Raw genomic sequence first — 24,210 nt, 5'->3', positions numbered from 1 at the left:
TCTTTCCCTTTAAACTGTAATCCCAAATAACTAGACCAACCCTAGCAGTAAATTGTCATCTTTAAAACCAAAACAGAGAGGTGAGCATACAGAGTATAGCAGCAGGTTTAAGGATATAACACAATGAGTGTCCTTGTGTTCTTCAATGAAAATAAATTCAGGATGAGTGCTGGATATTGTAGGACCCACAGTCTCTCTGGCACTAGCAGAAAAAAAGTTTACCAAAGTTTTCACTGAGTTTCTCTGGCCCAACTAAAATTTTGACATATATGGTATTCAATTCCAAACTTGCAAACGTCCTATACTAGAAAAAGGCAAAAGATGGCCAATTCCATCCAGGAATGTGCAATTCTGGAATGACCAGAAATAACCTGATATTACTAAGATATTCTTAAAATACATGACATGTCTATTAACTGACATATATCCCACAACTTTTTAAACTACAATTTAAAGGTTATTTTAATGGTGACTCAGTAAGGGTTTATTTCGTATTAGTGGAAAGTGTGTATTTCTAAATTATTACTGTAAAAATGCCATTACACTAGCATTACGGTTTCATTTGAACATATTTTGTGCATAGTGTGTAAACCTATGCATACTAATGCATAGTATGCATGCATACTAATGGTATTTTGAGAGTAATGCTGTTTAGAAACTTGTTTTAAAGACTTTTTTTGGTCTTAGCAATTTAATGCTTTTAGAATCAGAAATCCAGGGGTAATTTATCGTAGAGTACTGCAGTATTATCCAATTGTTACTTCAAAAATGCATAATTTAACAGATATATGTCAGTTATCATTGGTGTAATATTGTCAGGTGTTGTAAAAAAATAACTTTATTTTTAATAAAGTAACAACTAGTATGATTTTTAAGAAAACCAGAGCAAGTTCTTTTGCAAGGAGCAACGTATGCAGTATCAACAAAATTGAATACAACAAGCCATTGCATTTACATCATTGCCATCCTTGTGAAATTTGATCACTTACAGACTGGTAAGACAAAGTTTCCCTGGACAGTATCCCTTTGATCATGTACCATAAATACTAAATATTTACAAGAATAAAGTGAAATGACTTTGAAACTTAAATTCTCGGGCTTTCTTTTATTTTAAGAATATTATTTGATTTTAAATTCTAGGTTACCTTACATGTGTTGGATGCAAAAATGCATTACAATAGCTTTTGACAATGCCCTTCCATCTACAATGTGGCATGTTGACATGGGACATAGTTCACAGAAATGTTATAGTTTAGCTGAGTGGGCACACACAACATATCTATCCATGTTTTGATGACAAATACCTTACCCCATCTAAATCTAACAGTCTGTGACCTGTGTCATGAATGATTTTACACATGGCAGCAGTGGCACAGGTAGGAACAAAGTTTGACTCTTCTGTTTCAGTCTGGGTTCCTACTTACTTTTCAACTCTCCCATGTGCTCACTGGAAACACTAACACTAAAACCTATTTTTATTAACAGGTGAACTAATATTTTTGCATATATGTTTCAAACATATTTTAAACAGATAAAGAAAAAATCAAAGGAGCATAAAAGTCATACTTCATTAATTTAAAGAGGGAACTTTCAGTGGTCATTACCCCGAAAACAGTTTTAGGGCAGCTGCTGGTGTTTTCTGAAAATCTGTAGTCCTAAAGTTCATCCCATTAATTACTGTAAGAAATTTAAATGTTTTTAAGATATGTTAAAGAGTCTGGGACTGATTTTATTTTAGTAGAGAGGAAGCTGGTGGAAGAAATTTCTTGGTCTGCAGCCAAACAGTTTCTTACTGAAATTTAATCTTTAAAAAAGCATTTCAGCCTGGCTTTTGGCACTACAAAAACTTAGGCACTTTAAAAAGAAAAAAAATCCTATCCTCCAAAGCAGTTATTTATCACTTATGAAGCCTAATATTGAAGAAGTCATCATGGAGGAAAGCTTCTCTGATATGATATGTCAGAGCAATGGAAACTGACTTCACTTAGGTGTCACATACTGACAGTTATAAATGATTATATTTTAGGAGGAAATTCTTCACTGTAAGGATAGTGAGGCACTGGAACACGTTTCCAAGAAATGTTGTGGATGCCTCATCCGTGGAGGTGTTCAAGGCCAGGTTGGATGGGGCTTTGGGCAACCTAATCTAGTGGGTGGTATATCCCTGCCTATGGCAGGGGGGTTAAAACAAGATGATCTTTAACGGCCCTTCCAACCCGACCCATTCTACAAATCTAAAATTCTGTGATTATGAGCAGGGTGGATCAGCTATTGAATTTTAAATACTCTACATATATAAATTGTGAATATAAATGATCCTAGTGCCATGCTGAGGTCTGTGAAATGCCAAGGGATTTTTTATTTTTTTTTTATACACTTGCACTGACATCATACATTAAATAAACTCTCTTGCTATCCACATTAGAATTACGAGAGTATCTGTGAAATGCTGCGTGTGTTTGCATGGGCCAAAGGTCTGCACATTTTTGCCAAAGGGTTCTACACAGATAGCATAGGGGAGTAACTACATGGTCAGCATTCCTATGTCTGTGGGGATTCCTCCTGTGATTCACCCAAAATCAGAAAAAGGAGTGTTAATTGATAAGTGCAGCTTCGTCCCATATGGGGAAAACCTTCTGCAATTCCAGAGGGTAGATAAGGGTGGTTGTGACATTTGCTTGCAGATGCAGGTTCTGGGTGTACCACGCCGCTTGCAACACACTTCCTTTAGGTGTTCTCCTTTAGTAGAGTCCACATTGCTCCCTGCTTGACTAGCTTCAGGTGTGAATGGTTGCAGTCCAGTGTAGAGCCAAACATGTGTCACTGTCCAGTCAACTCACAAAACTGATCTGAATTTTATAAATTAAGCCTGTTGTTGAGTGGTAGGTTGTTGCATCTATCCATCAGTACCTTAGAGGTCCTCAGCCCTTGTACACTTTGTTTTCAAAGTATGGGTCTGTAGCAATCTCAGCTTGGAATCACTGAGTTTTGACTATTTGTTTTGACTGGGACACTGTTTTATATGGGTAATTTTGAACTTCAAAGCAGATTTATCTACATAGAACAGTCTTCAAATAGAATAGAGTTGTTGGATGTAACTGCAGAAAGCACAGACAAAACCAGTAGCAGAAAATACGCAATACTAGTGTGATTGGACAGCTTACCCACACAAGGTCTTCCAACTCCCTGGGACCGATATCCTCTTGGACACACACAGCGGTAACTTCCTCGTGTGTTCTCACAAATCTGGTTATAGCGGCACTGATGGGTTCCATCCCGGCATTCATCAATGTCTGCAAGCAATAAGGCAAGAGGGCAAGAATCAGATTTTTTCTTGAAAGTTCCTACAGCTTTACATTTTTTTACATGTAATGAATGCAGCTAAACCACAAACAAATTTGGCTCTTTAGATAGATTTTGCTTCTGAATACACTTTTCTCACCATGATGAAGGGTTAATCTTTAACAGTTGTTACAAATCTGTGAAACAATCTTTGTTTCACAACCTGAAAGCAGATTTTGAACAGATACACATATTTTTTAACGGCACTGCATTTACTCTTTCCATTAACTTTCAAAACTTTGAATTGAGGATTTCAGTTCTAACAGTTATGCCATCCAAATAGACATAATCCATCTTTCTCTCGTATCCCATTATATTTGGTAACCTCTGTGATGTTGGTTATGTTTAGAAACAGTCCTGAGTAGCAGAAAGGACCGCCAGTCTTGATTTAGAGCTCCTGAGACAAACTAGTTAGAAAGAACTCACGACTCAAAACATTTCAGTCAGTGAACGATTTCTAGAATTGAAGGTGACAATGCAGAAGAGATGCCGATGAGAACTTCCCCGTTCTTATTTAAGAGCAAAGGAAAACTGGAAGTGGTAAGGATATCTAATGTGTTTTTTGATTTGTTTTGTTGTTTTTTTTTTTTGTTTTTTTTTTTTATTTTTGTTTAATTAATTGATATTAAAAGAAGTTAAATATGTATGTTCCCATAAATTAAACAAGTCAGTGCCTTGATATGTGTGAATCTTAATAACTGAAAATGGACCGTCTTAAGGATTTCTTTCAAAATATATTAATAATTGTCCCTGTGTTTACCATCACCATACAGTACACTAATGTTTCTACTCACCAACACAAGTTCCATTTTCTGCTTTGGTCATTCCATTTGGGCACAGATCGATGCACTTATAGCCACCACGGGTGTTTTTGCAAAGTTGATCAGGCCTGCATACATTCTGCCTGCATTCATTTACATCTTATTCAAAAAAAAAAAAAAAAAAAAAAAGCAAGAATGGAAATGAACATAGTTCCTTATGTTCAATTCCTAAAGAGCAGAATAATCCAGGTGTAATTATGCTGTGTACATACATTTGAATGCATTTCATGTACATTTATTGGTCAGCCCAGTTCCCACTCTAGATTTTAGTAGTACTTCACAAACAAATTCAAAAATACATCCTGGTATCATTTGTAGTAGGAGTTTCATTCATAAGGTTTCAGGTAAGATTGCATATAGTAACAAATACATATTGAACTATTTCCTTTATAAAGAGAGAATGAAAATTCAAAATTGATTCATACCCATGCATTTTCTGCCCTTTAGCTGGAATCCTGGATCACAGCCACACTGGAAACTTCCTATAGTATTGAAGCAACGGTGGTGACAGGAGTTGGGTTCTTGACACTCATTAATATCTGTTGGACAAAACAGACTATCAATGTCATAGCTGTGAATCACCTTGTCATCATTTAGATGAATGGTGTTTTGGTTTAGACAACATTTTGGGCTCTGTTTTGAACTCTATTTATTACACTACTGACATACGTTTGGAAGTGTATACTTTTCTCGCTTCTTCATAGAAGAAAATGCAAATGGGACACAAAAGCAAGATTTTAATTTATTTCTAAAGATGGAAAAAGCAAAAGGTTTTTAAAAAAATCTTGCTAGGATAATATTGAAGATTTATAGACACCTTAGTTGCAGATGTATCTTTTTAAAAGTTACTTTTTTATTTTGTGTGAAAGACATTTTCAGTTCATGAAAGCTAACACCAACAACCAAAAGGTAACTCCAAACCTTGGCAGCTAAATCCATCAGCTGTCCTTCTAAAACCATTCCCACATCTAACTACGCAACGGTATGAACCAATGACGTTTTCGCAGTCTTGGCCACCATGGCAGGTATGTCCACCTAATGCACACTCATCAATATCTGTAATTAAAAAGAAGCAGTAAACCTCACCATGGCAAAATGACACAGACTAAGTAGCATTGAACACGATGGATTATGAAATACTTTATTGCAAACATACTCAGAATAATTAGAACACATTTTGTACAATGACAAAACTGCCCAGCCTGAACAAAGCATTTACCCAGCGATTTATTTGCCATGGGGCTTTTTCTGTCAATAACATCACTCATCTTACCTTGGCATGTTCTACCATCTGCGGAGATGGTGAGGCCTTTTGGACAGGAGCAGTGGTAAGTTCCTATGGCATTATGACAGGTATGGGAACAAGGATTTCGCACAACACATTCATCTTCATCTGGAAGAAGGAAATATTAGAAAAAACAGTCAGACTTTACAGGACTTGAGAAACTACGCCAAAATAACCTTCATAGGAGGTATGTGTCTGGTACAGATCCCAGGTCAAGACTAATCTAGCAATTGAGCAGCTTCACAGAACCAGTTCAGCAATGCATGCTCCTTCCTTCCCATCCCCATTCTGTTCCCATGGTAAAGAGCATCTGCCTTGCTCTCTGTGTCACTCAGAACACCCCTTCACGGAGCTCCCAGATCACATCAACAAATCTCATGAACGCCAGTCTCTGCTTGTTTGGCCCTGCTCAGCTAAAGCAAAAGGCCGCTGTGGTCAGCAGAACTACACCAGGTGACCACGTGCAGTCATCCTTGGAGTGCTTTAGGAAAGTGAGCAGAGGCAATTAGCAAGGCACAAACCGGAGCATAAAAATGCTGTGACTGAAGTTCTAGTTAGAATCTTAGTAATAAACCCCCCTGAAGCCTCCTTTACATGTTACTGGTGTGAAATGTCCACTGCTACACATTGAGAAGACTAGAATTTGCATATAGTACATTCTCTATGTCTAATTTAAGATCCTGCTCTTTACTGCTACCAAACCTACACTAAGGTCCCAGAAATCTTGCTTGTGTTAGATCTGCAGGCCTGGGCCACTATTGCAGTAATGAATGTTTGATACAATCTATTACAGGTAATCTCTATACAGCAGAAAAGATGGAGTTCAGTGTTATTCTTAGCATTCCCATATAGACTTGCAAAGATTATTACATTTTTTGTATTAAAATTTTAGAACTCACTGTTTTACAGAAAATCTGCAGGTGGAAAACTTTTAAGCAGCTTTATTATTTTCAGCTTTCCTGGTTTTAAATTTTTCTGATGCCATAGCATTTTGTTTTTAATTTCCTTAATTTTTAAACTTTCCAGGGGCAATGAAGTAAGTCCACAAAAGTATATCAAATGATTGTTTCCTAAAACAAACATGACTCAGTTATCTAGAGGAGACAGCTAAAACGCTTGTGAGTTTCTTTTCACACTCACTCCCCAGGCAACAGTTGTTTTTTTTTTTTAAGTGGGCTGTTGTCTAGATTGGCAACCCTCATCCTTCCTCCCCACAGATCATGTAAGTGTTTCGCTGCCTTGCAGGCTCAGCAGATAGCATAGTTCAGCATCCCCAGCTCACATCTGAAGAAAGGCTGCCTGGGCACTACTTCTGTTCTAGATGAATACAGAAGTGAAGTTCTCACCCACCTCTGGATCCACACCCTGTAATCAACAGTAATTTTTACTTTTTGAAGTATGTACTGCATGCTTTGAAACTGCAAATAAGTTGCTGGTAGTTGATTACATATTACATTTGTTACATCATTACCTGTACAGTAAGGCCCGATTGAGTCCAAACCAAACCCAGCAGGACACTGATTGCTGCGATCTCCTACATGGTAAAGGAATCACATTACTTGTGGATGAAAAGTAAGGATGAAAACTATGATGCTAGTAAATGCTAGTAAAATAGGATATTATTTTTCCATTGCTTTATTTCTGTGAAAGAATTGAACAATACCTTTTGCAATGGAAGCATGGATTTTAAAAGCCACAGTTTCTTCCTGGGGGTTGTATTCTGCTGTGATAGAGGAAGCATGGAGTGTTTCCACCAAGAAAGGCATTTTTCCTTTCGTATAATCATAGGTAATAGTGTGGTTCCATGTATAGGGAACACTAACTCCATCTATAGTGAAGAGACGAGTAGAATGGGCATACAGCTGCCCAGGGCCGGTTTGAATGTAGTCCTCTGTGTAATCCTGAAATAGCAAACATCAGCCACTGAGCACAATTAACACCACTGGGGTCTTCATGTTTAAAGATTAAAACAAAGAAACAAAAAAAAAGCAAACACTTTTTCAGAATGTACTAGATGAACAAATTGTATTTCACATAATATGTCTTTACTCTTAATTTGTCTGTTGAATCTTAACAGCCTCTGTATGTTTCTTTTAATAAGAAATAGGATGATGGTCCTGATAATTGGGACTACTATTCTACAAAAAACAAACCTGGCCATATTGTTCAATAACAATATTTTGAGGCCTAAATATTTTTAATCTTCTAAATCAGATTCTGACAACATGTACTACATAAACAGTCAGTAGAGAAGAATTATGCTACTGAAAAGGGGTATAAATATTGAGGATGCTTCTTATGGAAATGTAACAAAATACTGAGAATTTCATAAGTATGTATTGCATTGTAGAATTAATATATGTTTGTACAGGTTACCTACCACCAACTAAGTATCGCCTATGTAAAAACAACTTTAAAAAATGCTTTTTCTTCCAGAGTAAAATCAGTTATCAAGCACATGATTCTAACCCAAAATTTTAATACCATGAATCATATTAAGTAAAATGTTTTTCATGGCTTACACTAAACCCAAAAGGTAGAAAAAAAATTCCTTTGAACTTCATCATTCTATTAAGTGTACAGGGCCAGTAACAGAAGCTTGTTTTCTTACTACTAGCATATCCTGGAAAAAACAGACAGATTATAACTTCTTACCATAATGTCATGCAAACCACCCTCTCTAATCATTCTTGAAAAAGTTTGAGAGATTTCATTCTTTGGAAAGGAAAACTCTGGAAAATGTTTCAGAGGCATTGTGTAACGGGACTGTTTGCCATATTAGATACATGCACAAGACCAAATTTTGATGTTATGGCAGAGAAAGGAGCATATCATTAACAGTATCATGACAGCATGCATGACACGAATACGTAAAATGGCCTGTGATGTAATCTGATTTGGAATCTGTTAATGCTGTCGTTGCAATTTTCTCAGCCAAAGAAATGTTTCTCTGCCAGACTATGTATAATTGTAGCTGCAAACAAATCATCAGTAACATTCCAAAGTTTTTTTGCAGGGTGCCATGGCATAGAAAAACTGATGAAAAGCTGTAAAATTGGAGAGCCTTAAGACACGCTTCATAGCTCTATTAAAAGCCACACATGCCTCTCTGCAGTACCTAGCCCTGAAGACACTACAGTGTTCCCTTCTAACATCTCAGAATTTTGAGTGACCATTACTACCTTTCTGACAGCATCTTTTAGTTTTCAAAGGCAGTGTTAACATCTGTCAATTAAACCAGGCATGAAATAAGTTACATACAGTAAAACATTTTTCAGGACTTAATGTCTAGCACTTTAATATAGACAGGTGAGGAAATATGGAAATATGTATCAATTAGAGAGGAGAGGGTGGCATCTGAGGGCAGCTTTACCTTCACATTAACATCGGCTAATGACTGGAGCTGCAGAACATGGCCACTCACAACGACATCCAGCATTAAGGCTCCATCTGAATCTAAGCCTCGGGCAATATGAGTCATTCGCAGAATCTCTCCTATGAATTTTAAGAGCATGCTGATTTATAAAACATCCTAACTAGGGACTCCTGTAAGCCACACAGTATCTGAACCAGATCCCTTGACCACTTATTTTACACTAGTATTTTTATAAGGCATACCATACCTATAATATAAACATTACATGTTCCAAATTAAAGCTCTAAGGGCTATATTTAAGCCATAGATACTCAGAAAACAGCGTCATGAGCACAAGACAAAATTCAGCAATGGTGAGGTGGTATTTTTAAAGGAATGTGGTATCTATTAAGCTTATTGGAAAGAGATGGTGTATCACAGGTAGCTAACCAGTTGCAAACTCCACTTGAGTTTCTCTCTTGAAGACCGCATCGGTGAGTGTAAACCCATTCATTGCTTCTCCAATTTCTTTTGCAGTTGTCCAATAAACTGGGCTCAGAATAGAAACAAGCTTTCTAATGGCTGGACCTGAAAGAAATCCAATATAACATGTGAGGTTTTTTTCCTAACTGTGTATGTTCCACATGAGTAGGTGCTGAAAGAAGACAAGCGCCTGAATCTAACATATAGCCTTAAGATTTAAACCACAAAAATAAGAGGAAACATTTTACAAATATTAATATACTGGAGATAAATAGTGAAGATTCCCTTTTCCCCACTCTGTCTATGAAAAGTTTAGGTCAGTTTCTCCAGTGACATTATGGAAATGAAGTAGTGAAAACTAACATTGCACAGAATTCAATCTAGTTCAAGAAAAAAAGAAAAAAAAAAGTAGCAAAAAGCCTACCAAGGCTCTGAGGGATGTTGGTAATCTTTGCTTGTATTACTCTGTTTTCAGAGTCAAGGCTGTCTGTTACTGTGGCATTCAGGAAAGCAATTCCAAATTCAATATTGTTTATGTTTCCAATGATACTGCCTTTGGCATGAGAAGGCCCACCTGTGCAGGGGAGGGAAGGGAGGAAGGGAAAAAAAGTACCATATGAAAACTCAGTCGTCTGATATTTTGGGGGGAGAGAAAATCCAGAAATATGGCCTATCATGTTAAGAAATAAAGGTATTTCTGCATATGTTATTACTACAATAATTGCAACAGTAAAGTTTACAACCTGAAAATAAGAGGATGCTGTTTATATATGATCTAAGATATACTCACAATAACATAGTAATCACCTTATACAGTCACCTCTGTCAGAAAAGCAGCTATGCTTTAAGAGCATACTGTAGTGCTACATAACAAGTTACAACAACAGAGTTATCCACCTACAGTTGCAGGGAACATGTAAACCAAAAAAATGTACCAGTTAGATGAGGAGAACCACAGGCCTTCATGACATTCTCACTCTGTATTGCTGTAAATTAACTCACCTGGACATGCTTGGACATTGCACCTGGAGATCTGAGAGGAGTCTCCAGGACAAGGACGTCCACGATTTAATGGGGCTGGATTGCTGCACAGCCGTACTCGGGTCTGCTCTCCTCCTCCACATGAAGCAGAGCATTGGCTCCATGTTTGCCACTGACCCCAGTTCCCATCCACTTGAAGAAAGAAAGAAGGAGGAAAATAACATCTCAATTAAAATATTTTAGACTGCATCAGTCATGCTTTTGTGTCAATCCTTCTTGGTGGAAACAATGTGATAAAGAAAAGATAGCTAAAAGGATGATAGAAAGACCTTAATGGGTAGAGATGAACAGTGAACACTTCTTTCTTCAAGAAACACACCACCTTCAAAATTTTGTTTGTATATTGGCTATACTGGAAATGAGGAGACTCCTCCAGAAAGTGCTTCCTGTACAATGGTTGGGGATTTGGCAAGAGCTGGGCAAAATTCTTCCCCGTGTCATGTCGAATAGCTACTTCTTCATGGCTGGCCAGGAAAGTTTTGAACAGTGTGAACTATGCAAGTCCCTCTGCACAGCCCTGTACAACCGCACCAAGGGCAGTGTGTCGAGAGGCCCACAGTGCACAGAATTATCTCAGGCTGCCTCTGGGTGTGCCTATGCATCATGCTCTGCGGGGTGAAGATAATCATAACCACGTAATCAACTGCTGCCTAACTTCTGTGAGCTGCCCTGTCCAAGAGCTTCTGTAGAGATTCCTTTTGCCAGTCTCTCTGCATCTGTCCTGAGAATATCAAGCTACACAGAAACTGATTTCAAAACTAAGAAGCAGTGTTGAATATATGCAGATCCATCAGAAACCAGTTTGTGAATATTGACAGTGGTTCTTTACAATCTCCTATCATCCTTTGTGGTAGTCTTAGTAGAGAAGCAACCAATCTGTTCAGAGCTCTGGGTGCTTTTCCTCCTAAAAATAAGTTATCTGAAATTGCATGAGGATAAAATTGATGGAAGATTACAAGAAACCAAACAAACCATATATTTTGCAAATAAAGAACACGTGTAAGAGCTCAATTAGATTTGGCTCAAATTATATGGAGGGGGAGTCTCCACTGCCTCCTCTTGGTAGCATGGCCTCAATCACAACAGATGTAACTATAAGAATGTGGCTGTATACAATGTGAACAGAGTATCTGGAAACGCCTTATCAGAGCTGACAGTTGCCCAAAACTGACAATGGTAAGGAGAAGGTAACAATGAAAAGTTTGCCTAACACAGCCATTGGCCAAATTAAGCAATAACTGGGGAAATACTAGGAGACTTTCTAATAAAGGGGGAAACGGTTTGAAAAGTGATATTAGGTTTACATGGCAAGGGGTTGGTAGCAGGGGGGGCTGCAGGGGTGTCCTCTGTGAGCAGAGCCCGACAGCTGCCACATGTCAGATCAGAGCCAGCTCCAGACGGCTCCAAAGGGACCCACTGCTGGCCAGAGCTGAGCCAGGAGGGCCTCTGAGAGAGCAGAGTTAAGAAAGGGAAGAAATTGCAGCTGGCAGAGAAGAGTGAGAAAAGGAGAGAGAATGAATCCCACAGACACCGAGGTCAGTGCAGGAGGTGCTCCAAGTACCAGAACAGAAGTTCCCCCGCAGCCCATGGAGTCCCATGGTGAGGCAAGCTGTCTTCCTGCTGCCCATGATGTACCACGTCAGACCAGATCTCCACACTGTAGCCTGTGGAGGAGCAGGTGGATCTAGCCTGCAGCCCATGGAGAGCCCCCACAGGAGTAGGTCCCAGGTTGGCGCTGCAGCCCGTGGAGAGAAGCCCACGCAGCAGCAGGTGGATCTGGGGGGAGCTGCTGCCCTGGGGGAGGCCTGTGATGGAGCCAATTGCTGCTAAAGGATGGACCACTTGGTATAGACCAATATGGGAGCAGTTCTCAACTGCACTCTGTGGGAAGCCCACACAGGATCATATCAGGAAGGATGGCATCCTGTGGGAGGGGCTCCATGCTGGAGCATGGGAAGGGAGTGACCCTGAAAGAGAGGCAGATAAGAAAGCAACATGGACTGATGCAGCCCCTGTTCCACTGCACGGCTCAGGGGGAGGAGGTAAAAGAGGGAGGATGGGAGAAGGTGGTTTTAGTTTGCTTTTAGTTCTCACTGCCCTACTTTGATATTAATTGGCAATAAATTAATCTTCCCTACACTGAGTCTGTTTTGCCCATACCACTATTGATGAGTGATCTCCCTGTCCTTATCCCATGAGCTTTTTTTTTTTTTTTTTTTTTTTTTTTTTTACATCATACATGTATTTTCTCATTCTGTCCTTCTGAGAGGGGAGACTGAGATAGCAGTGTGGTGATACTTAGCTACTTACTGGTGTTAAACCAGCACACAAGTATAGAAGCAGCATGAAAATCTGTGACTGGGGGGAGAAACCTGAATACAAGGAAGGTAAACAATCAAGTCAAACTGACCCTGCCAGAAGTTGTCCCATCAACACTGCAACCTCCATCAAGACCTGATGGAGCACTGTCCCCCTCACACACCATGAGCAGCTGGGATCCAAGATAGAAGAGCTGACGGTATGGGGTGCAAGAAGCAGAGATCCACAGCCCATGAGTATAAATGTGTCCTTGGTAGGGGCTTTGTCACCAATGTGTGGGTCAGCAGGGTGTCAAAAGTGGCACGGGTACACAAAAAGATGCTGCACCTCCCACAAAAGACAAGTGTGTAAAGGAGTGTGCACAGAGCAGGGGTTTAATAATTTCTTATTATATCAGGAATACTAATAATTTAATAACAATGCTTTTCTGGGATGAATTATAGAAGGATGTTTAGAACTTTGTAGGTGTTTAGTAAGTCTCTAGCATCATGGTTTATCTCAAATATTGCTGATATGGATTTTGAATGCGTTAAGTTCACTGACTGCCCTTTGGTTTTGTGTTGTTAATACTGCTTTTATCATGACTTGATTTAAACCACGAGCTTAGCGTTCTTCCTTGCTCCTGGAATACATTATAAAATTTTGCTGGGAGCCTCATAAACTGTATTTACTGTAAAACAAAAGTAGAATTTCTAGGTGTAGGAGTGATTTTCATATGCTATTTCCTGTTTAGGATTATTCCACCTCATTTTGGTAAAACCTAACATGTGAAAGGGGAAAGCATGGTAAGGTGACAGTCATGTAAAGAAGAAAAAAAAAGGTGAGAGTAGATTATTAGGCTGTATGAAAATGTAAATTACAAGAATGTTCTACACTCCTCTCACGACATGAAAATACTGCATACATTATGTGACCTGCAGTATTCCAGAGGAAGCTGTGTTTAATTTCTCTGTTAGGTTGAGGACTCACCAGGGCACAGTTCAGTGCTGCATCTCTGTATTTGCATATCAGCCCCTGCACATGCCCTTCCACCACTGACAGGGCGAGGATTGTCACAGGTCCGGTATCGCCTCATCTGCCCTCCGTTGCACGTGCGACTACAAGTTCCCCAGCTACTCCATGGGCCCCAGTTGCCATGAACTGTGAAAATAAATGTTAGATTTTTATCTGCCTTCTCCTTAATAACAGATACTAAAAACAGACACTCAAGCTAGGAAAATATTCCTATTGGACAGTAATTTTTAAATACTTTTTTCCTAAAATAAAAAACAAAATAATCGACTGACAGATTTATGAAAGTTATCTCGTCCAGCATTCAGTGATTTCTCAGTGTGTATTAACCAGCTTTGGAACATTGTAGCTCATTAACTGACTAATATAGAAAAGCATGAAGCAGATATTGTTAACAAAGGGAATCACTTAATTATGGTGTGAGATCCCAAGAGATTTGATTTGCAGTATTTTGTGACTGGACAGTTGTAACTTTACAGAAGTGCACAACCAGGCCATCTTGATGGTTGGACTTGATGATCTTGAAGGTCTTTCTCTCTCTAGATGTTCTGTGACTTCTCATAGTCTGGCAGGAGCTTATGCACCAGCTGCCACCGGTTTGTGTTCCTACCAGCTGGTGTTTAAAATGCCACAGTTTTGCTGATGCAGAGATCTAGTACCACTTACCTGTGTTCAGATCCTCTTATTTTTCTGTGCACATGGAAAGGGAGTACAAACGAGTGTGTAATTTGTAGAGGACTTCTGTCCTCTTATCCATCCCTACAAACCCAGTAGGTGGATAAGCAGCTTAACCTGAAGCACTTACTGGGACAAGGATCACTGTTGCAAAAATCAATCTGTATGTCGGATCCTTCACATTTGTGACCCCCAAATTGTGGGGCTGGGTCTGAGCAGTGCCGTGTTCTCTGCCTGCTGCCTCCTCCACAAGATACAGTGCAGGCACTCCAGCTGCTCCACGTGGCCCACTTCCCATCCACTGGTTAGAAAGGCAAAGCATTGTACAGTTACAGTCACTGATGTTAGAAACAACAAAGTCAGGGTTACACCAAGGTAAAGCTTACTGTAGGATGTTATTGACAGTCTCTATAGAGTATCTCAGCTATGTAGGGATTTATACATAGGGATTTTCAGGAGTGAAGGCTGGTGAAAAGCACATGTCTTTTAGATAAGCTGTGAGCCTGACTAGATCCACAGTGAGGGATCACTGAGTCCTTGGGCTCAGTCACCTATTTTTAGGTATCAACGTATAAAGTGATGCCCAAAATTACTGCACTCATGGTACTCGTGCCATCCTAAAAATCTAGTTTTTAGTTGTGTCCTCCCTGGTTGCAGCTGCACTGTCTGAAGATGTGACCATTACCATCATCTCCCTGCTCCTTCTTAGCCACGCTTACTGCTTCCTTTGACTTACAGGCTCATCTGTTTATGTGAGTTATTGTTAAATTATCTCACATGAGCAGGTCTAAGCATTTGAATAGTAGGGGCTTTGCTCTCCCACCACATCGTGGCACAAACTGTTATGCATACATCCATGTGAACACTTGAGCTGGTAGCTGAGAAGAGGCAGGTTCATCACAAATCAGCTGGAGCAATAGCATCCTCTGCAGAGGTACCTCTATCCAGGTAAGTGTGCAACATCAAGCCCTCAGTTGCTCAGCTACTACACAAACAGTTCTCTCTTCTACTGCTTAATAGTTACAGGAGACACAGCTTAGGATCTGGCATGAGCAAAATGGAGTGTGAAGCCAGAGGAATCTAATCTGAACTGCTGCATATTCCACTTCATTAAATTTCCCTTCATTATCCCTGCACTCAGCCAAATACAAAGGTCATATTTCAAAAATGAGCTTTCCTATCCAGTCATTGAAATGTGGAAGAAAAGGATAAACGAGTAACAGACCCTAGGAAAATTTAAATTAAAAAACAAGCTTAGGAAACCTGTAATTTAATTGCCAAGGATTCAAAATGCTGCTTTTGCACAGTGGAAGAGTAAAGAAAGGGACTGGAGAAGAAATCCCATGTTAAGTCTCTAGAGGATTGTTGAAGATGGTGAGAGGGGGCCACTGAAAACAAAAGACTTCAGTGGAATTTTTTCTGGGATTTCATTTTTAGTACTGGAAAGCATTAGATTAAGTACAAATTAAGTAGAGTATGGAAACAAGAAGTTTGTCATGTTTCTCTTTGTATTTGATGTATCTTACCTGGGCAGCGTTTCTTGTTGCAAACCTGCATCTGTGCATCAGATCCCTCACAGTATGATCCATCATGTGAAGGAGGAGGGTTATTGCAGAGCCTCAGTCGTGTCTGAGTACCTTTCCCACAAGTCTCACTGCAAGGACCCCATGGCAGCCAAGAACTCCACTCACCATCAACTGCAAAGGCAGTATAGCCATAAAACTGTTTAAACCATACAGCTACTTTACTTGAAATTATAGTTCCACAGCCTAAGGCAAAAAGAAAAGAAAAAGGGGGGAAAAAAAAAACAAACAACAACAACAACAAAAAACACCACTACCTTCTTTAATATCAATAAATGAAATACTCTGAATAAGCACTTTAAAAAAAAAAAACAACACAAAACTTCACCTTGAGCAACAGCTGAAACAGATCAGAAGTTTCCAAAGGAGAGATTTTTTCCTTTTTGTTTCCTGAATCACTTCACCTGATTACAATCTTTAAACAACAGAACTGAATGCTTGATCAAGTCTGGTGTTTTCATAAATTACCCGGATCTGAATGTTATGTACTAGCTAGGCTGAAGGTCTCAGTAGGAGAAGGGGGCATGCCAGCTAAAAGCTGGCACACCAGCTTCAGGGGCTACTAGTAAGCAGGAGCCAGAACTGACTTTGTTGCCAGGATCCAGAGAAATCAATCTCAGGCAGTGGATGAACGTTTGGCTTTGCGGTGGGACGAACATCAGGGGAAAAGGGAAAAATCAATATCATAAAAAATGTACAGAAGGAAACATGCCAGTGGTTACAGGCTATGAATAAACTACATCCTGTCAAACTGAGTAGGTAGTACCAAGGCAGAAAGGAAACCTTAACATTCAGTTAGTGAGGAGAAAGACATATGGCTGAAAATTTAAAAAGCAGAGAAAAAATACTGATAATATCTTAAAGTATTAATTAACATGCTTTACATGGCCTTTTTATCTTTTTTTTTTTTCAATTTTAATAGGCTTTGCAGAATAGGTTTAAAGTAGCAAGTTTTACTCTGTGATCGTGTGTAATAAATACTGAAAAACATAAAAATACAGAATTTTATACAGCATTTTAATTGGGTATGGGAAAAAAAAAAAAGAGTGCTGAAATTTCTCCTTGTGTTTAGTTTTATGATTTCTATTTCCAAGAAGTGCTCCCATTCAATACATTGCAAATAATGTTAAAACAAACTAAAAAAAAAAGGGGCATTTAATTCTTTTATAAGCTAATCACTTGAAACAAATGGAAAGAATTTAGGTTTTCAGAAAAACAAGAAATCTACAGAGAAAGTGTCTTAAGCAGCTAATTCTTAACCAATTTTCCCTTACCTGGGCAAGGCCTAATATTACACATGACTGAATCCACAGCGCTACCATCACATGGCTTCCCACCATGCTGAGCTGATGGATTGCTGCAGATTCTGGTTCTGGTCCTGTTACCTTGTCCACAGCTCTTTGAACACTCTTCCCAAAGCCCCCACTCTGACCAGTTGCCATCCACTAAGAAAGAGAAAACTCCAGCTTTATTATTTATCTATTTATTTATTTATTTATTTTAAACAGTATATGCTGAAATTTACTTTCCACAAAAGTCAAGATGAATTACACCTTGTTAAAAAAAAATCCAGCTGTCATGAAGATCCATGGTGATAATTGTTTATTACTAGGGCACTCAGCATACAGCAAATGCATCAATTCATTAAAGAAATACCTGGACACAGCTTGTTGTGGCAGCTGCGTACATCTGTATCAGGCCCCTCGCACATCTTCCCACCATTTGCTGGAAGAGGGTTGTTGCACTGACGAATCCTCTCCTGAACACCTTGACCACATGTTACACTGCAAGGTTGCCATTCAAGCCATTCAGAAAATCCACCATGCACTGCAGTGGGAAAAATGATGCTCTGTTTGGAACATGTGCTTGTGGTAATAACTCTTAGATTGGCAGAGCAGAGAGAAATATACATTTGTGAAGCCATACTTGGAAACCCAACTCACCCAACTCACTTCGTATCTTCATTACTGCAGAAATATCTTTCTACAGGTTCAGAGAACACCTCAACTGCTCTGAAATAGTGTTCATGTTTCTAAATGCTTTTCTTTAGAGATATGATGAAGTAATGGCTTATGTTCTGATAATGGGATCAAGATCCTTTCATTATTATTTATGTCTCTCACTCCTTCACATTCATCTGTCTCACAAAGCTGGGTGAGGAGCATAATTACATGAAGGAGCAAAATTACATGAAGAACAAACCCACTGACATCTCAGACTAGATTTAACATGCACCTAATGCAATCTGCAATCACCTAATGCATATATGGAAGGGATAAAATAAAATCTTGCTCTTATACTGAGTTAATGCTGGAATCTAGCAGTTTGACAGTCACAGTCCTATATTTTGTGCACCTACCCTGGACAATCAGTGGTACTCTGACAAGAACAGATCCCATTAGATTCCTTGCTACACACTCATATTCAGACGTATCTTCTTTCCGTGCTGCAACAATACGCAAGGAACCATTAGACAGGACAGTCACTCTCTCCTCACTCACAACTGGATGACCTTGACGGGACCATGTGATGGTTGGAGGAGGTTCTCCCTTTGCCTGGCAGTTCAGCATTGCTGTGGCACCAGCTTCAATAACAGTCCCTGCAGGTTCAATGGTGATGACTGGAGGACCTTGAAGAGAAGTAGCACACGGGTACATTTTTTCATTGGGATAAATAACAAAAGTCTGGTCAGAAAGAGGGCACAACAATGTAGTCTTTTTATTTTGACTACAATTATTATTTTGGTCTTCGGCTGTCAAATGGTAGGCTACACGCAAGTTAAATCAATGCTGATAGGCTGTTTTTAATGTGTAGCTGAGGGCCAAGGTTGGGACTGAGGCCTAACGGCATGAGCATACAGTATTCCTATATTACTAAAATCTATTGTTTTTTATAAAACCTGCAGGAAGACGCTATTAATCATACCTGTTATATATTAAATTATGCATAATATATTAAAATTAAAATAGCTGTTATAAATAACAGTAATTAATTATATTATTGTAATCAATTATAATTTAATAAATTTATAATTAAATTATATTGATTATATTAATTATATTATTATTAATTATAGATATTTAATATTATAAATAATATTAAATTATGCATTATACCTATTATATATATATTAAACCTACTATATATATATTAAACCTGTTATACATTAAATTATATATGAAATCTCACACTATTGTTGTATTAATCAGACGCTATTAATCATTATGATCTTCAGATCCCTTCCAACCTCAGCCATTCTGTGATACCCTAAGACAACTGAGACAGAAGTAATACATCCATATGAGTTAAGGTTATAATAGAAAAAGGATGTTTAGAAACTACCACCGTTGAAAAAATAATTCTAAAATATTATTTCCACAATGCATAAAATATTGTCAGTGAAGGCTGGAATTCATCTCATATAACTTTCTCAATGTGAAAGTTAGTTCTACTTTAATTCTGTTGTATGGACTCTAAGTCAGTTATGAGAAATGGACCCCTTCAGAGGGTGATTCTTCCCTATCTAAGCTGGTTTCTAAGATAAATGGGCTAAATCATTCCCTGCATTCTTTCCTTCATTGACCTCAGTTACTAGCTTAACCACTAATGATGAAAGATGAGGTGAATCTTAACCTTAAGTGCAGTGAGGTGCCCAACCTCCAAAATTTCAACAGGAGCTGCATATACCTATCCAAAGGTAGATTACTGCTCCAATCTAGAAGTATTGGACTTTTCATTTTGAGTCTTACTCTGAAGTGTTAGTGTCAGACTGCGTTCCACCACACCAGCGTCATTGGTAGCCACGCACTTGTAGTCACCAGCATCTTCATTCTAAAGAGCAAATAGCAAGCAATCATATAACTCCTCAACATGTTTGTAAAGAAGGTTTCAGTTTATAGTGCACCTCATGTAAGTGAATTTTCTGCAACATGGCATGCACTGGATCCTAAGAGGCACACTGTCAGATTTGACAGTATTCAAACATTTTGTTGTAATTAACAGCAATACTGTGAATTACTTTTACTGTGATTGTTCTATTTCTTACTACCTGGAATTTTTAAACTTTGAGGTATATATATATATTTTTCTCCTAAATCAACTCCAGGGAGCTGTTTTTAACCTTACTTCAAAATACAGGCATGAGTTTATGGTGGGGGGTGGGTGGGAAGGATCTTGTCATTCATATTAGGAATTTTGATGCTATGAGGTTTGCACTTGAAGAACACAATTGCTTTTTAGCTGACCTAACTGGGTAGAACTTGGGCTCTTTTAAGGTCCAAAGAAAAATTCCCATGTAATTGGGCATCACCAGGATTTCACATACCCAAGATTAGTGTGCAGATGCAGTCCTTCTTACAATTAAATAGAATGATGTCTCTCTGGATTTTTTGTCATGATAACTTGAGTGTATTCTAGCCTGAACTAAACCAACATTTGTTAAAGGTAAAAGCAAAACTGGATTAAATGCCTAGCCTCAGTCTTTCAAAATGATACGATCTAGAATGCCTTTATTAATTAACTGCAATGCACAAACACATTGTAACAGTCCAGTGACTCACCACAGTGCCATAAATAGCAAGAGAACCATTGTTAAGCTGTTGGATCCTGTTGCTGATCTGAACATCCACTCCTTTTTTGCTCCACTGGATGGTTGGAGGTGGATCTCCTCTGACTTCACAATTCAGCATAGCATTGCCACCCAAGGGCTCAGTTCGGATAGGATGGTAATCCCCTTTGAAGACTGGAGGCTCTGAAATTCCAAGTGATAGCAAACAAGTAGCAGAGTCAAAATAAAATGCCCTGAGTGGAAACATTCTTCCATGGCTTTAAGACATTCTGAAATGTGAATTTCAGCCTGTTTCTATTTTTTCCACTTAACCGTAGACAAGGTACCAAATAATATGAAGACATCTGCATAAAACTGTGACAGTGATCACAACTGCTGTTATTTATACATACCTTTGACATACACAAAACCAATAGCTTTGACTGAGCCAACTGTGTTTTCTGCTGTGCATATATATGTACCAGAGTCATCTTTAGATACTCTATCAATAACAAGTTCACTGTGTCCATTTACATCATCATACTGTGCTGAAAGGAGAACACACAGCACAAGATTACTTCAATGATTTTAAACATATATTTCTTACGATTTTTTGAATTACAGTGCTATTAAGCAGCACAATGGCATCATGCCGTTTAATTTCTGAGATGCCTCAGAAACACACAGAAAAGTCACAGCTACAACATTTGCCCACATGCATGTATTCATTTAAGTTGTCTCTTAATTTCATGCTTTGTGCATCTGTATTCTATGAACTGCTGAGGTTTTCTTCATATTTGAGAGAAATAGCTTTAGCTGTTGGATAAATGTCATCAGTTACTGAAAGTTTTTAATGTGTTACATTATTCACTGCAGAACAGGAACAATTTCTTCATTACCTTTCTTACAGCTGTGTCTCAGGCAATTTAATCATGTAATTGCAGAATACTGAAGATATTTCTCACACAACTGCTGCCTAACAAGTTTCTCTCTGTATTCTTTTTCTCTCTTACGCCAAACTAATTGCAGTGCTGTGTGGGGAAAAAATCTAGAGCAGAATGACCAGTAAGATCCAGTGTTTCCCACCTGGAATGATGTTATTGTTAAAGGTCCATGTTATTTTGGGTATAGGTATCCCAGTTGCTTTGCAAGTTAATCTGAGTTGTTCTCCTTTAGTCAAAGCTACATCTCCAGGCAGTTCACTAAAAGCTGGGAGTATCTGGACAATGAGAGTGACAGTATGTGTCTCTTCTCCAGCAGCATTGTTAGCAATACAGGTGTAATTGCCAGAATCTTCAGGCTGAAAAATCATATTAGGAAGATCTCAGTTTTGATATATCCTAAACAAAATTATCACATGTACTGACAAGAGAAGCTCAAAACAGCATTCAGTAGAATTGCTCATCTGTACTCCTGCTTCCTCTAAATTTGAAAGATGACCTATACTTGCTTTTGCCTTTTCTGAGAATTTATCACTACAAGTTTTTCAGACATTTTACTCTTCAGTTGAAAATGAAATATTTATGAGGACTTTGGAATATTAACAATGAGAAAACAAGCAAGCAAGCAAGCAAACAACAAAAAAATAATCCAGAAATGGGTGAAAATGAAGAGAAGTAGGGTTGTATTATGTGCAAACTAGTCAAGTCAGACCTTAAGTTTAGTGAACTTACAACGACATTGTCCAAAATGAGGTCTCCATCTGGCATGGCCCTGTATTTTCCCACCATCTCTGTTAACAGTGTATTGTCCTTCTTCCAGTTTATTGTTGGTGTTGGAATCCCATCAGCCACACAAGTCAGAACAGCCCTGGAGTCCTCCATGACAGTGTATTCCACCTCTGTACTGCGAATCTTGGGTGGAACTGTGAAAAGATTTATTTAAATAAATAAATAAAGTTACCTCTATGTGTTATCCAAGCTTTACTGTGAAAACATACAATACTGGATTGAAGAAACTTGGATCTTATATATTGTTTCTTGTCTCAATCAGTGACCTCCCATTAAACATGCCAGCTAAATGTGTGAAATAAACGAAGCAAAGCAGAAATTGAGCTCAGGGAATGTAATACTCTTCCTTAATTCAAACAACTGGCTGATGCTACAAACCAATAAACTTCACACATTAAGGAGCATAACTTCTCCCTTACATCCTAGCTCCTCACCCTCCATGGGTTCATGCTGTCATACTCTACACTGTTTCCATACAGTCCCACTTACTGTGCACAATGAGCTCCATGCTGGAACTGCTGGACCCTGCCAGGTTTGCTGCTATGCATGTGTATCGGCCCGTGTCAGCAGGCTGCACAAACACAATCTGCAGAGTGCCAGTGCTAAGAACTCTTCTTCTCATTGACTCAGTTATCTGCTGTCCGTCTTTATGCCAACTGATCTCTGGCCCAGGGTAGCCTTCAGCTTCACACTGCAGAGTGACAGATTGATCTACAGGAACAACATACTCCTTCAGGTGAGACTTGATGACAGGAGGAACTGAAAAAGAATAAAAAATATTTAGAAAAGAATCAGATGATGTAAGAAGCATGAAACACTTAAATTCTTTGTGAAAACAACCCTAAAAGCAATCTTTGATCCTAAAGTAGACAGACAAATAAAGGGAATAAACCTCCTAGGCTCTGCTCAGTGTCACATCAAATAGGGAAGCATTAGGTCTTTTTGTGTTGCTCATATTTAGGCTTTGACTAACAGAAAATGTTCATGAATTTCCTGTCCGTCAATCACAATAGTTTAGAAGACAATCTACCTTGAACTTTCAGTTTGATCTTCCCCAGAGCAGTGCCAGCTGGATTTTGAGCAACACACGTGTAAGTACCAGCATCTTCAACAGTTGATTTTGCAATCTGTAAACTGCCACTGGGAAGAACCATGTAACCATTGCCTAAAACAAATATAAGCAAAGTATGACTTTCTTTTATTTAAATGAATGGCTTTCTTAGACATAAATTTGAATATTCATAGAAGAGAGAGAAAGTATCTGAGTTCCAGTAAATAGGCTAGAATTACAGGCTTCCAGAGGATACCTGCTGTGATTACATTGATGCCTTCCTTTTGCCACGTTATTATGGGTTGAGGTGTACCCATGGCTTCGCATGGTAATAGGACGGGATTGTTCACAATGACATCCAGCATCCCTGGTTGAGTTTGGATAACTGGTGGTTCTGTACAACAAAATGCAAGGCAAAATGCAACTGGTAAATTTTCAAGGCTAGATAACACAGAGGATATTAGAAATCACATAATATGAGGAGTCTGAGAAGGCTGAATTAGCAACAGCTTGATTCTGCCAACCTTTTGAAGAGCTCTTCAACTGACAGTCCAATCTGTGCTTACCATTACTCTACAGCACTTGTACTTATTATATAGGTAATGCTTTCTGATAGAATGCATTTTCTCCTCAGCTTCCCATCTTACCCTGAACGTGAAGAGTGGCGTGTCTGTGAGCAGACCCAGCTGCATTGCGGGCCACACAGGTATACCGACCTGCGTGCACTAACTGCGCAGCAGGTATTTCAACAGCACCTACATCAGAAATAGAGAACATTACGACATACAGCAATACCCTGTATTCATGGAGAACTCTCTTAAAGCATTCATATTAAGAGGTCTATACTCTTATTCTAATAAAATTGGACAGTTGTGCTTTTTTTGAGAGACTTTATTTAATTTATTGCTTCCAGATATGCACAATCATCTCCCCAAACCCTTCACTAATTTTCTGCATCTGAACTCCAT

At 38.7% G+C, this 24,210-nt stretch overlaps 1 protein-coding gene across 1 annotated transcript in view; it reads right to left on the bottom strand.

Moving 5' to 3' along the window:
- HMCN1 (hemicentin 1) overlaps positions 1-24,210 on the bottom strand; it is a 194,130-nt gene that overhangs the window by 6,609 nt on the left and 163,311 nt on the right. Inside the window, exons 78-103 of the mRNA XM_032192128.1 lie at positions 23,890-23,997; positions 23,499-23,636; positions 23,222-23,356; positions 22,681-22,950; positions 22,135-22,325; positions 21,548-21,761; positions 20,875-21,009; positions 20,475-20,665; positions 19,665-19,746; positions 18,275-18,544; positions 17,572-17,742; positions 17,190-17,360; positions 15,859-16,029; positions 14,463-14,633; positions 13,616-13,786; positions 10,289-10,459; positions 9,711-9,860; positions 9,254-9,391; positions 8,822-8,943; positions 7,112-7,349; positions 6,920-6,982; positions 5,437-5,556; positions 5,085-5,219; positions 4,589-4,702; positions 4,137-4,262; positions 3,165-3,293 (exon numbers count right to left, since the gene is read on the bottom strand). Coding sequence (XP_032048019.1) covers positions 3,165-3,293; positions 4,137-4,262; positions 4,589-4,702; positions 5,085-5,219; positions 5,437-5,556; positions 6,920-6,982; positions 7,112-7,349; positions 8,822-8,943; positions 9,254-9,391; positions 9,711-9,860; positions 10,289-10,459; positions 13,616-13,786; positions 14,463-14,633; positions 15,859-16,029; positions 17,190-17,360; positions 17,572-17,742; positions 18,275-18,544; positions 19,665-19,746; positions 20,475-20,665; positions 20,875-21,009; positions 21,548-21,761; positions 22,135-22,325; positions 22,681-22,950; positions 23,222-23,356; positions 23,499-23,636; positions 23,890-23,997 — 4,095 coding nt within the window. The remainder of the gene's footprint in view (positions 1-3,164; positions 3,294-4,136; positions 4,263-4,588; positions 4,703-5,084; positions 5,220-5,436; positions 5,557-6,919; positions 6,983-7,111; positions 7,350-8,821; positions 8,944-9,253; positions 9,392-9,710; positions 9,861-10,288; positions 10,460-13,615; positions 13,787-14,462; positions 14,634-15,858; positions 16,030-17,189; positions 17,361-17,571; positions 17,743-18,274; positions 18,545-19,664; positions 19,747-20,474; positions 20,666-20,874; positions 21,010-21,547; positions 21,762-22,134; positions 22,326-22,680; positions 22,951-23,221; positions 23,357-23,498; positions 23,637-23,889; positions 23,998-24,210) is intronic.

The sequence above is a fragment of the Aythya fuligula genome, chromosome 8 (genome assembly GCF_009819795.1).
Source record: "Aythya fuligula isolate bAytFul2 chromosome 8, bAytFul2.pri, whole genome shotgun sequence".
NCBI classification, from domain to species: Eukaryota; Metazoa; Chordata; class Aves; order Anseriformes; family Anatidae; genus Aythya; species Aythya fuligula.
This window is presented reverse-complemented; position numbering and strand designations above follow the sequence as displayed.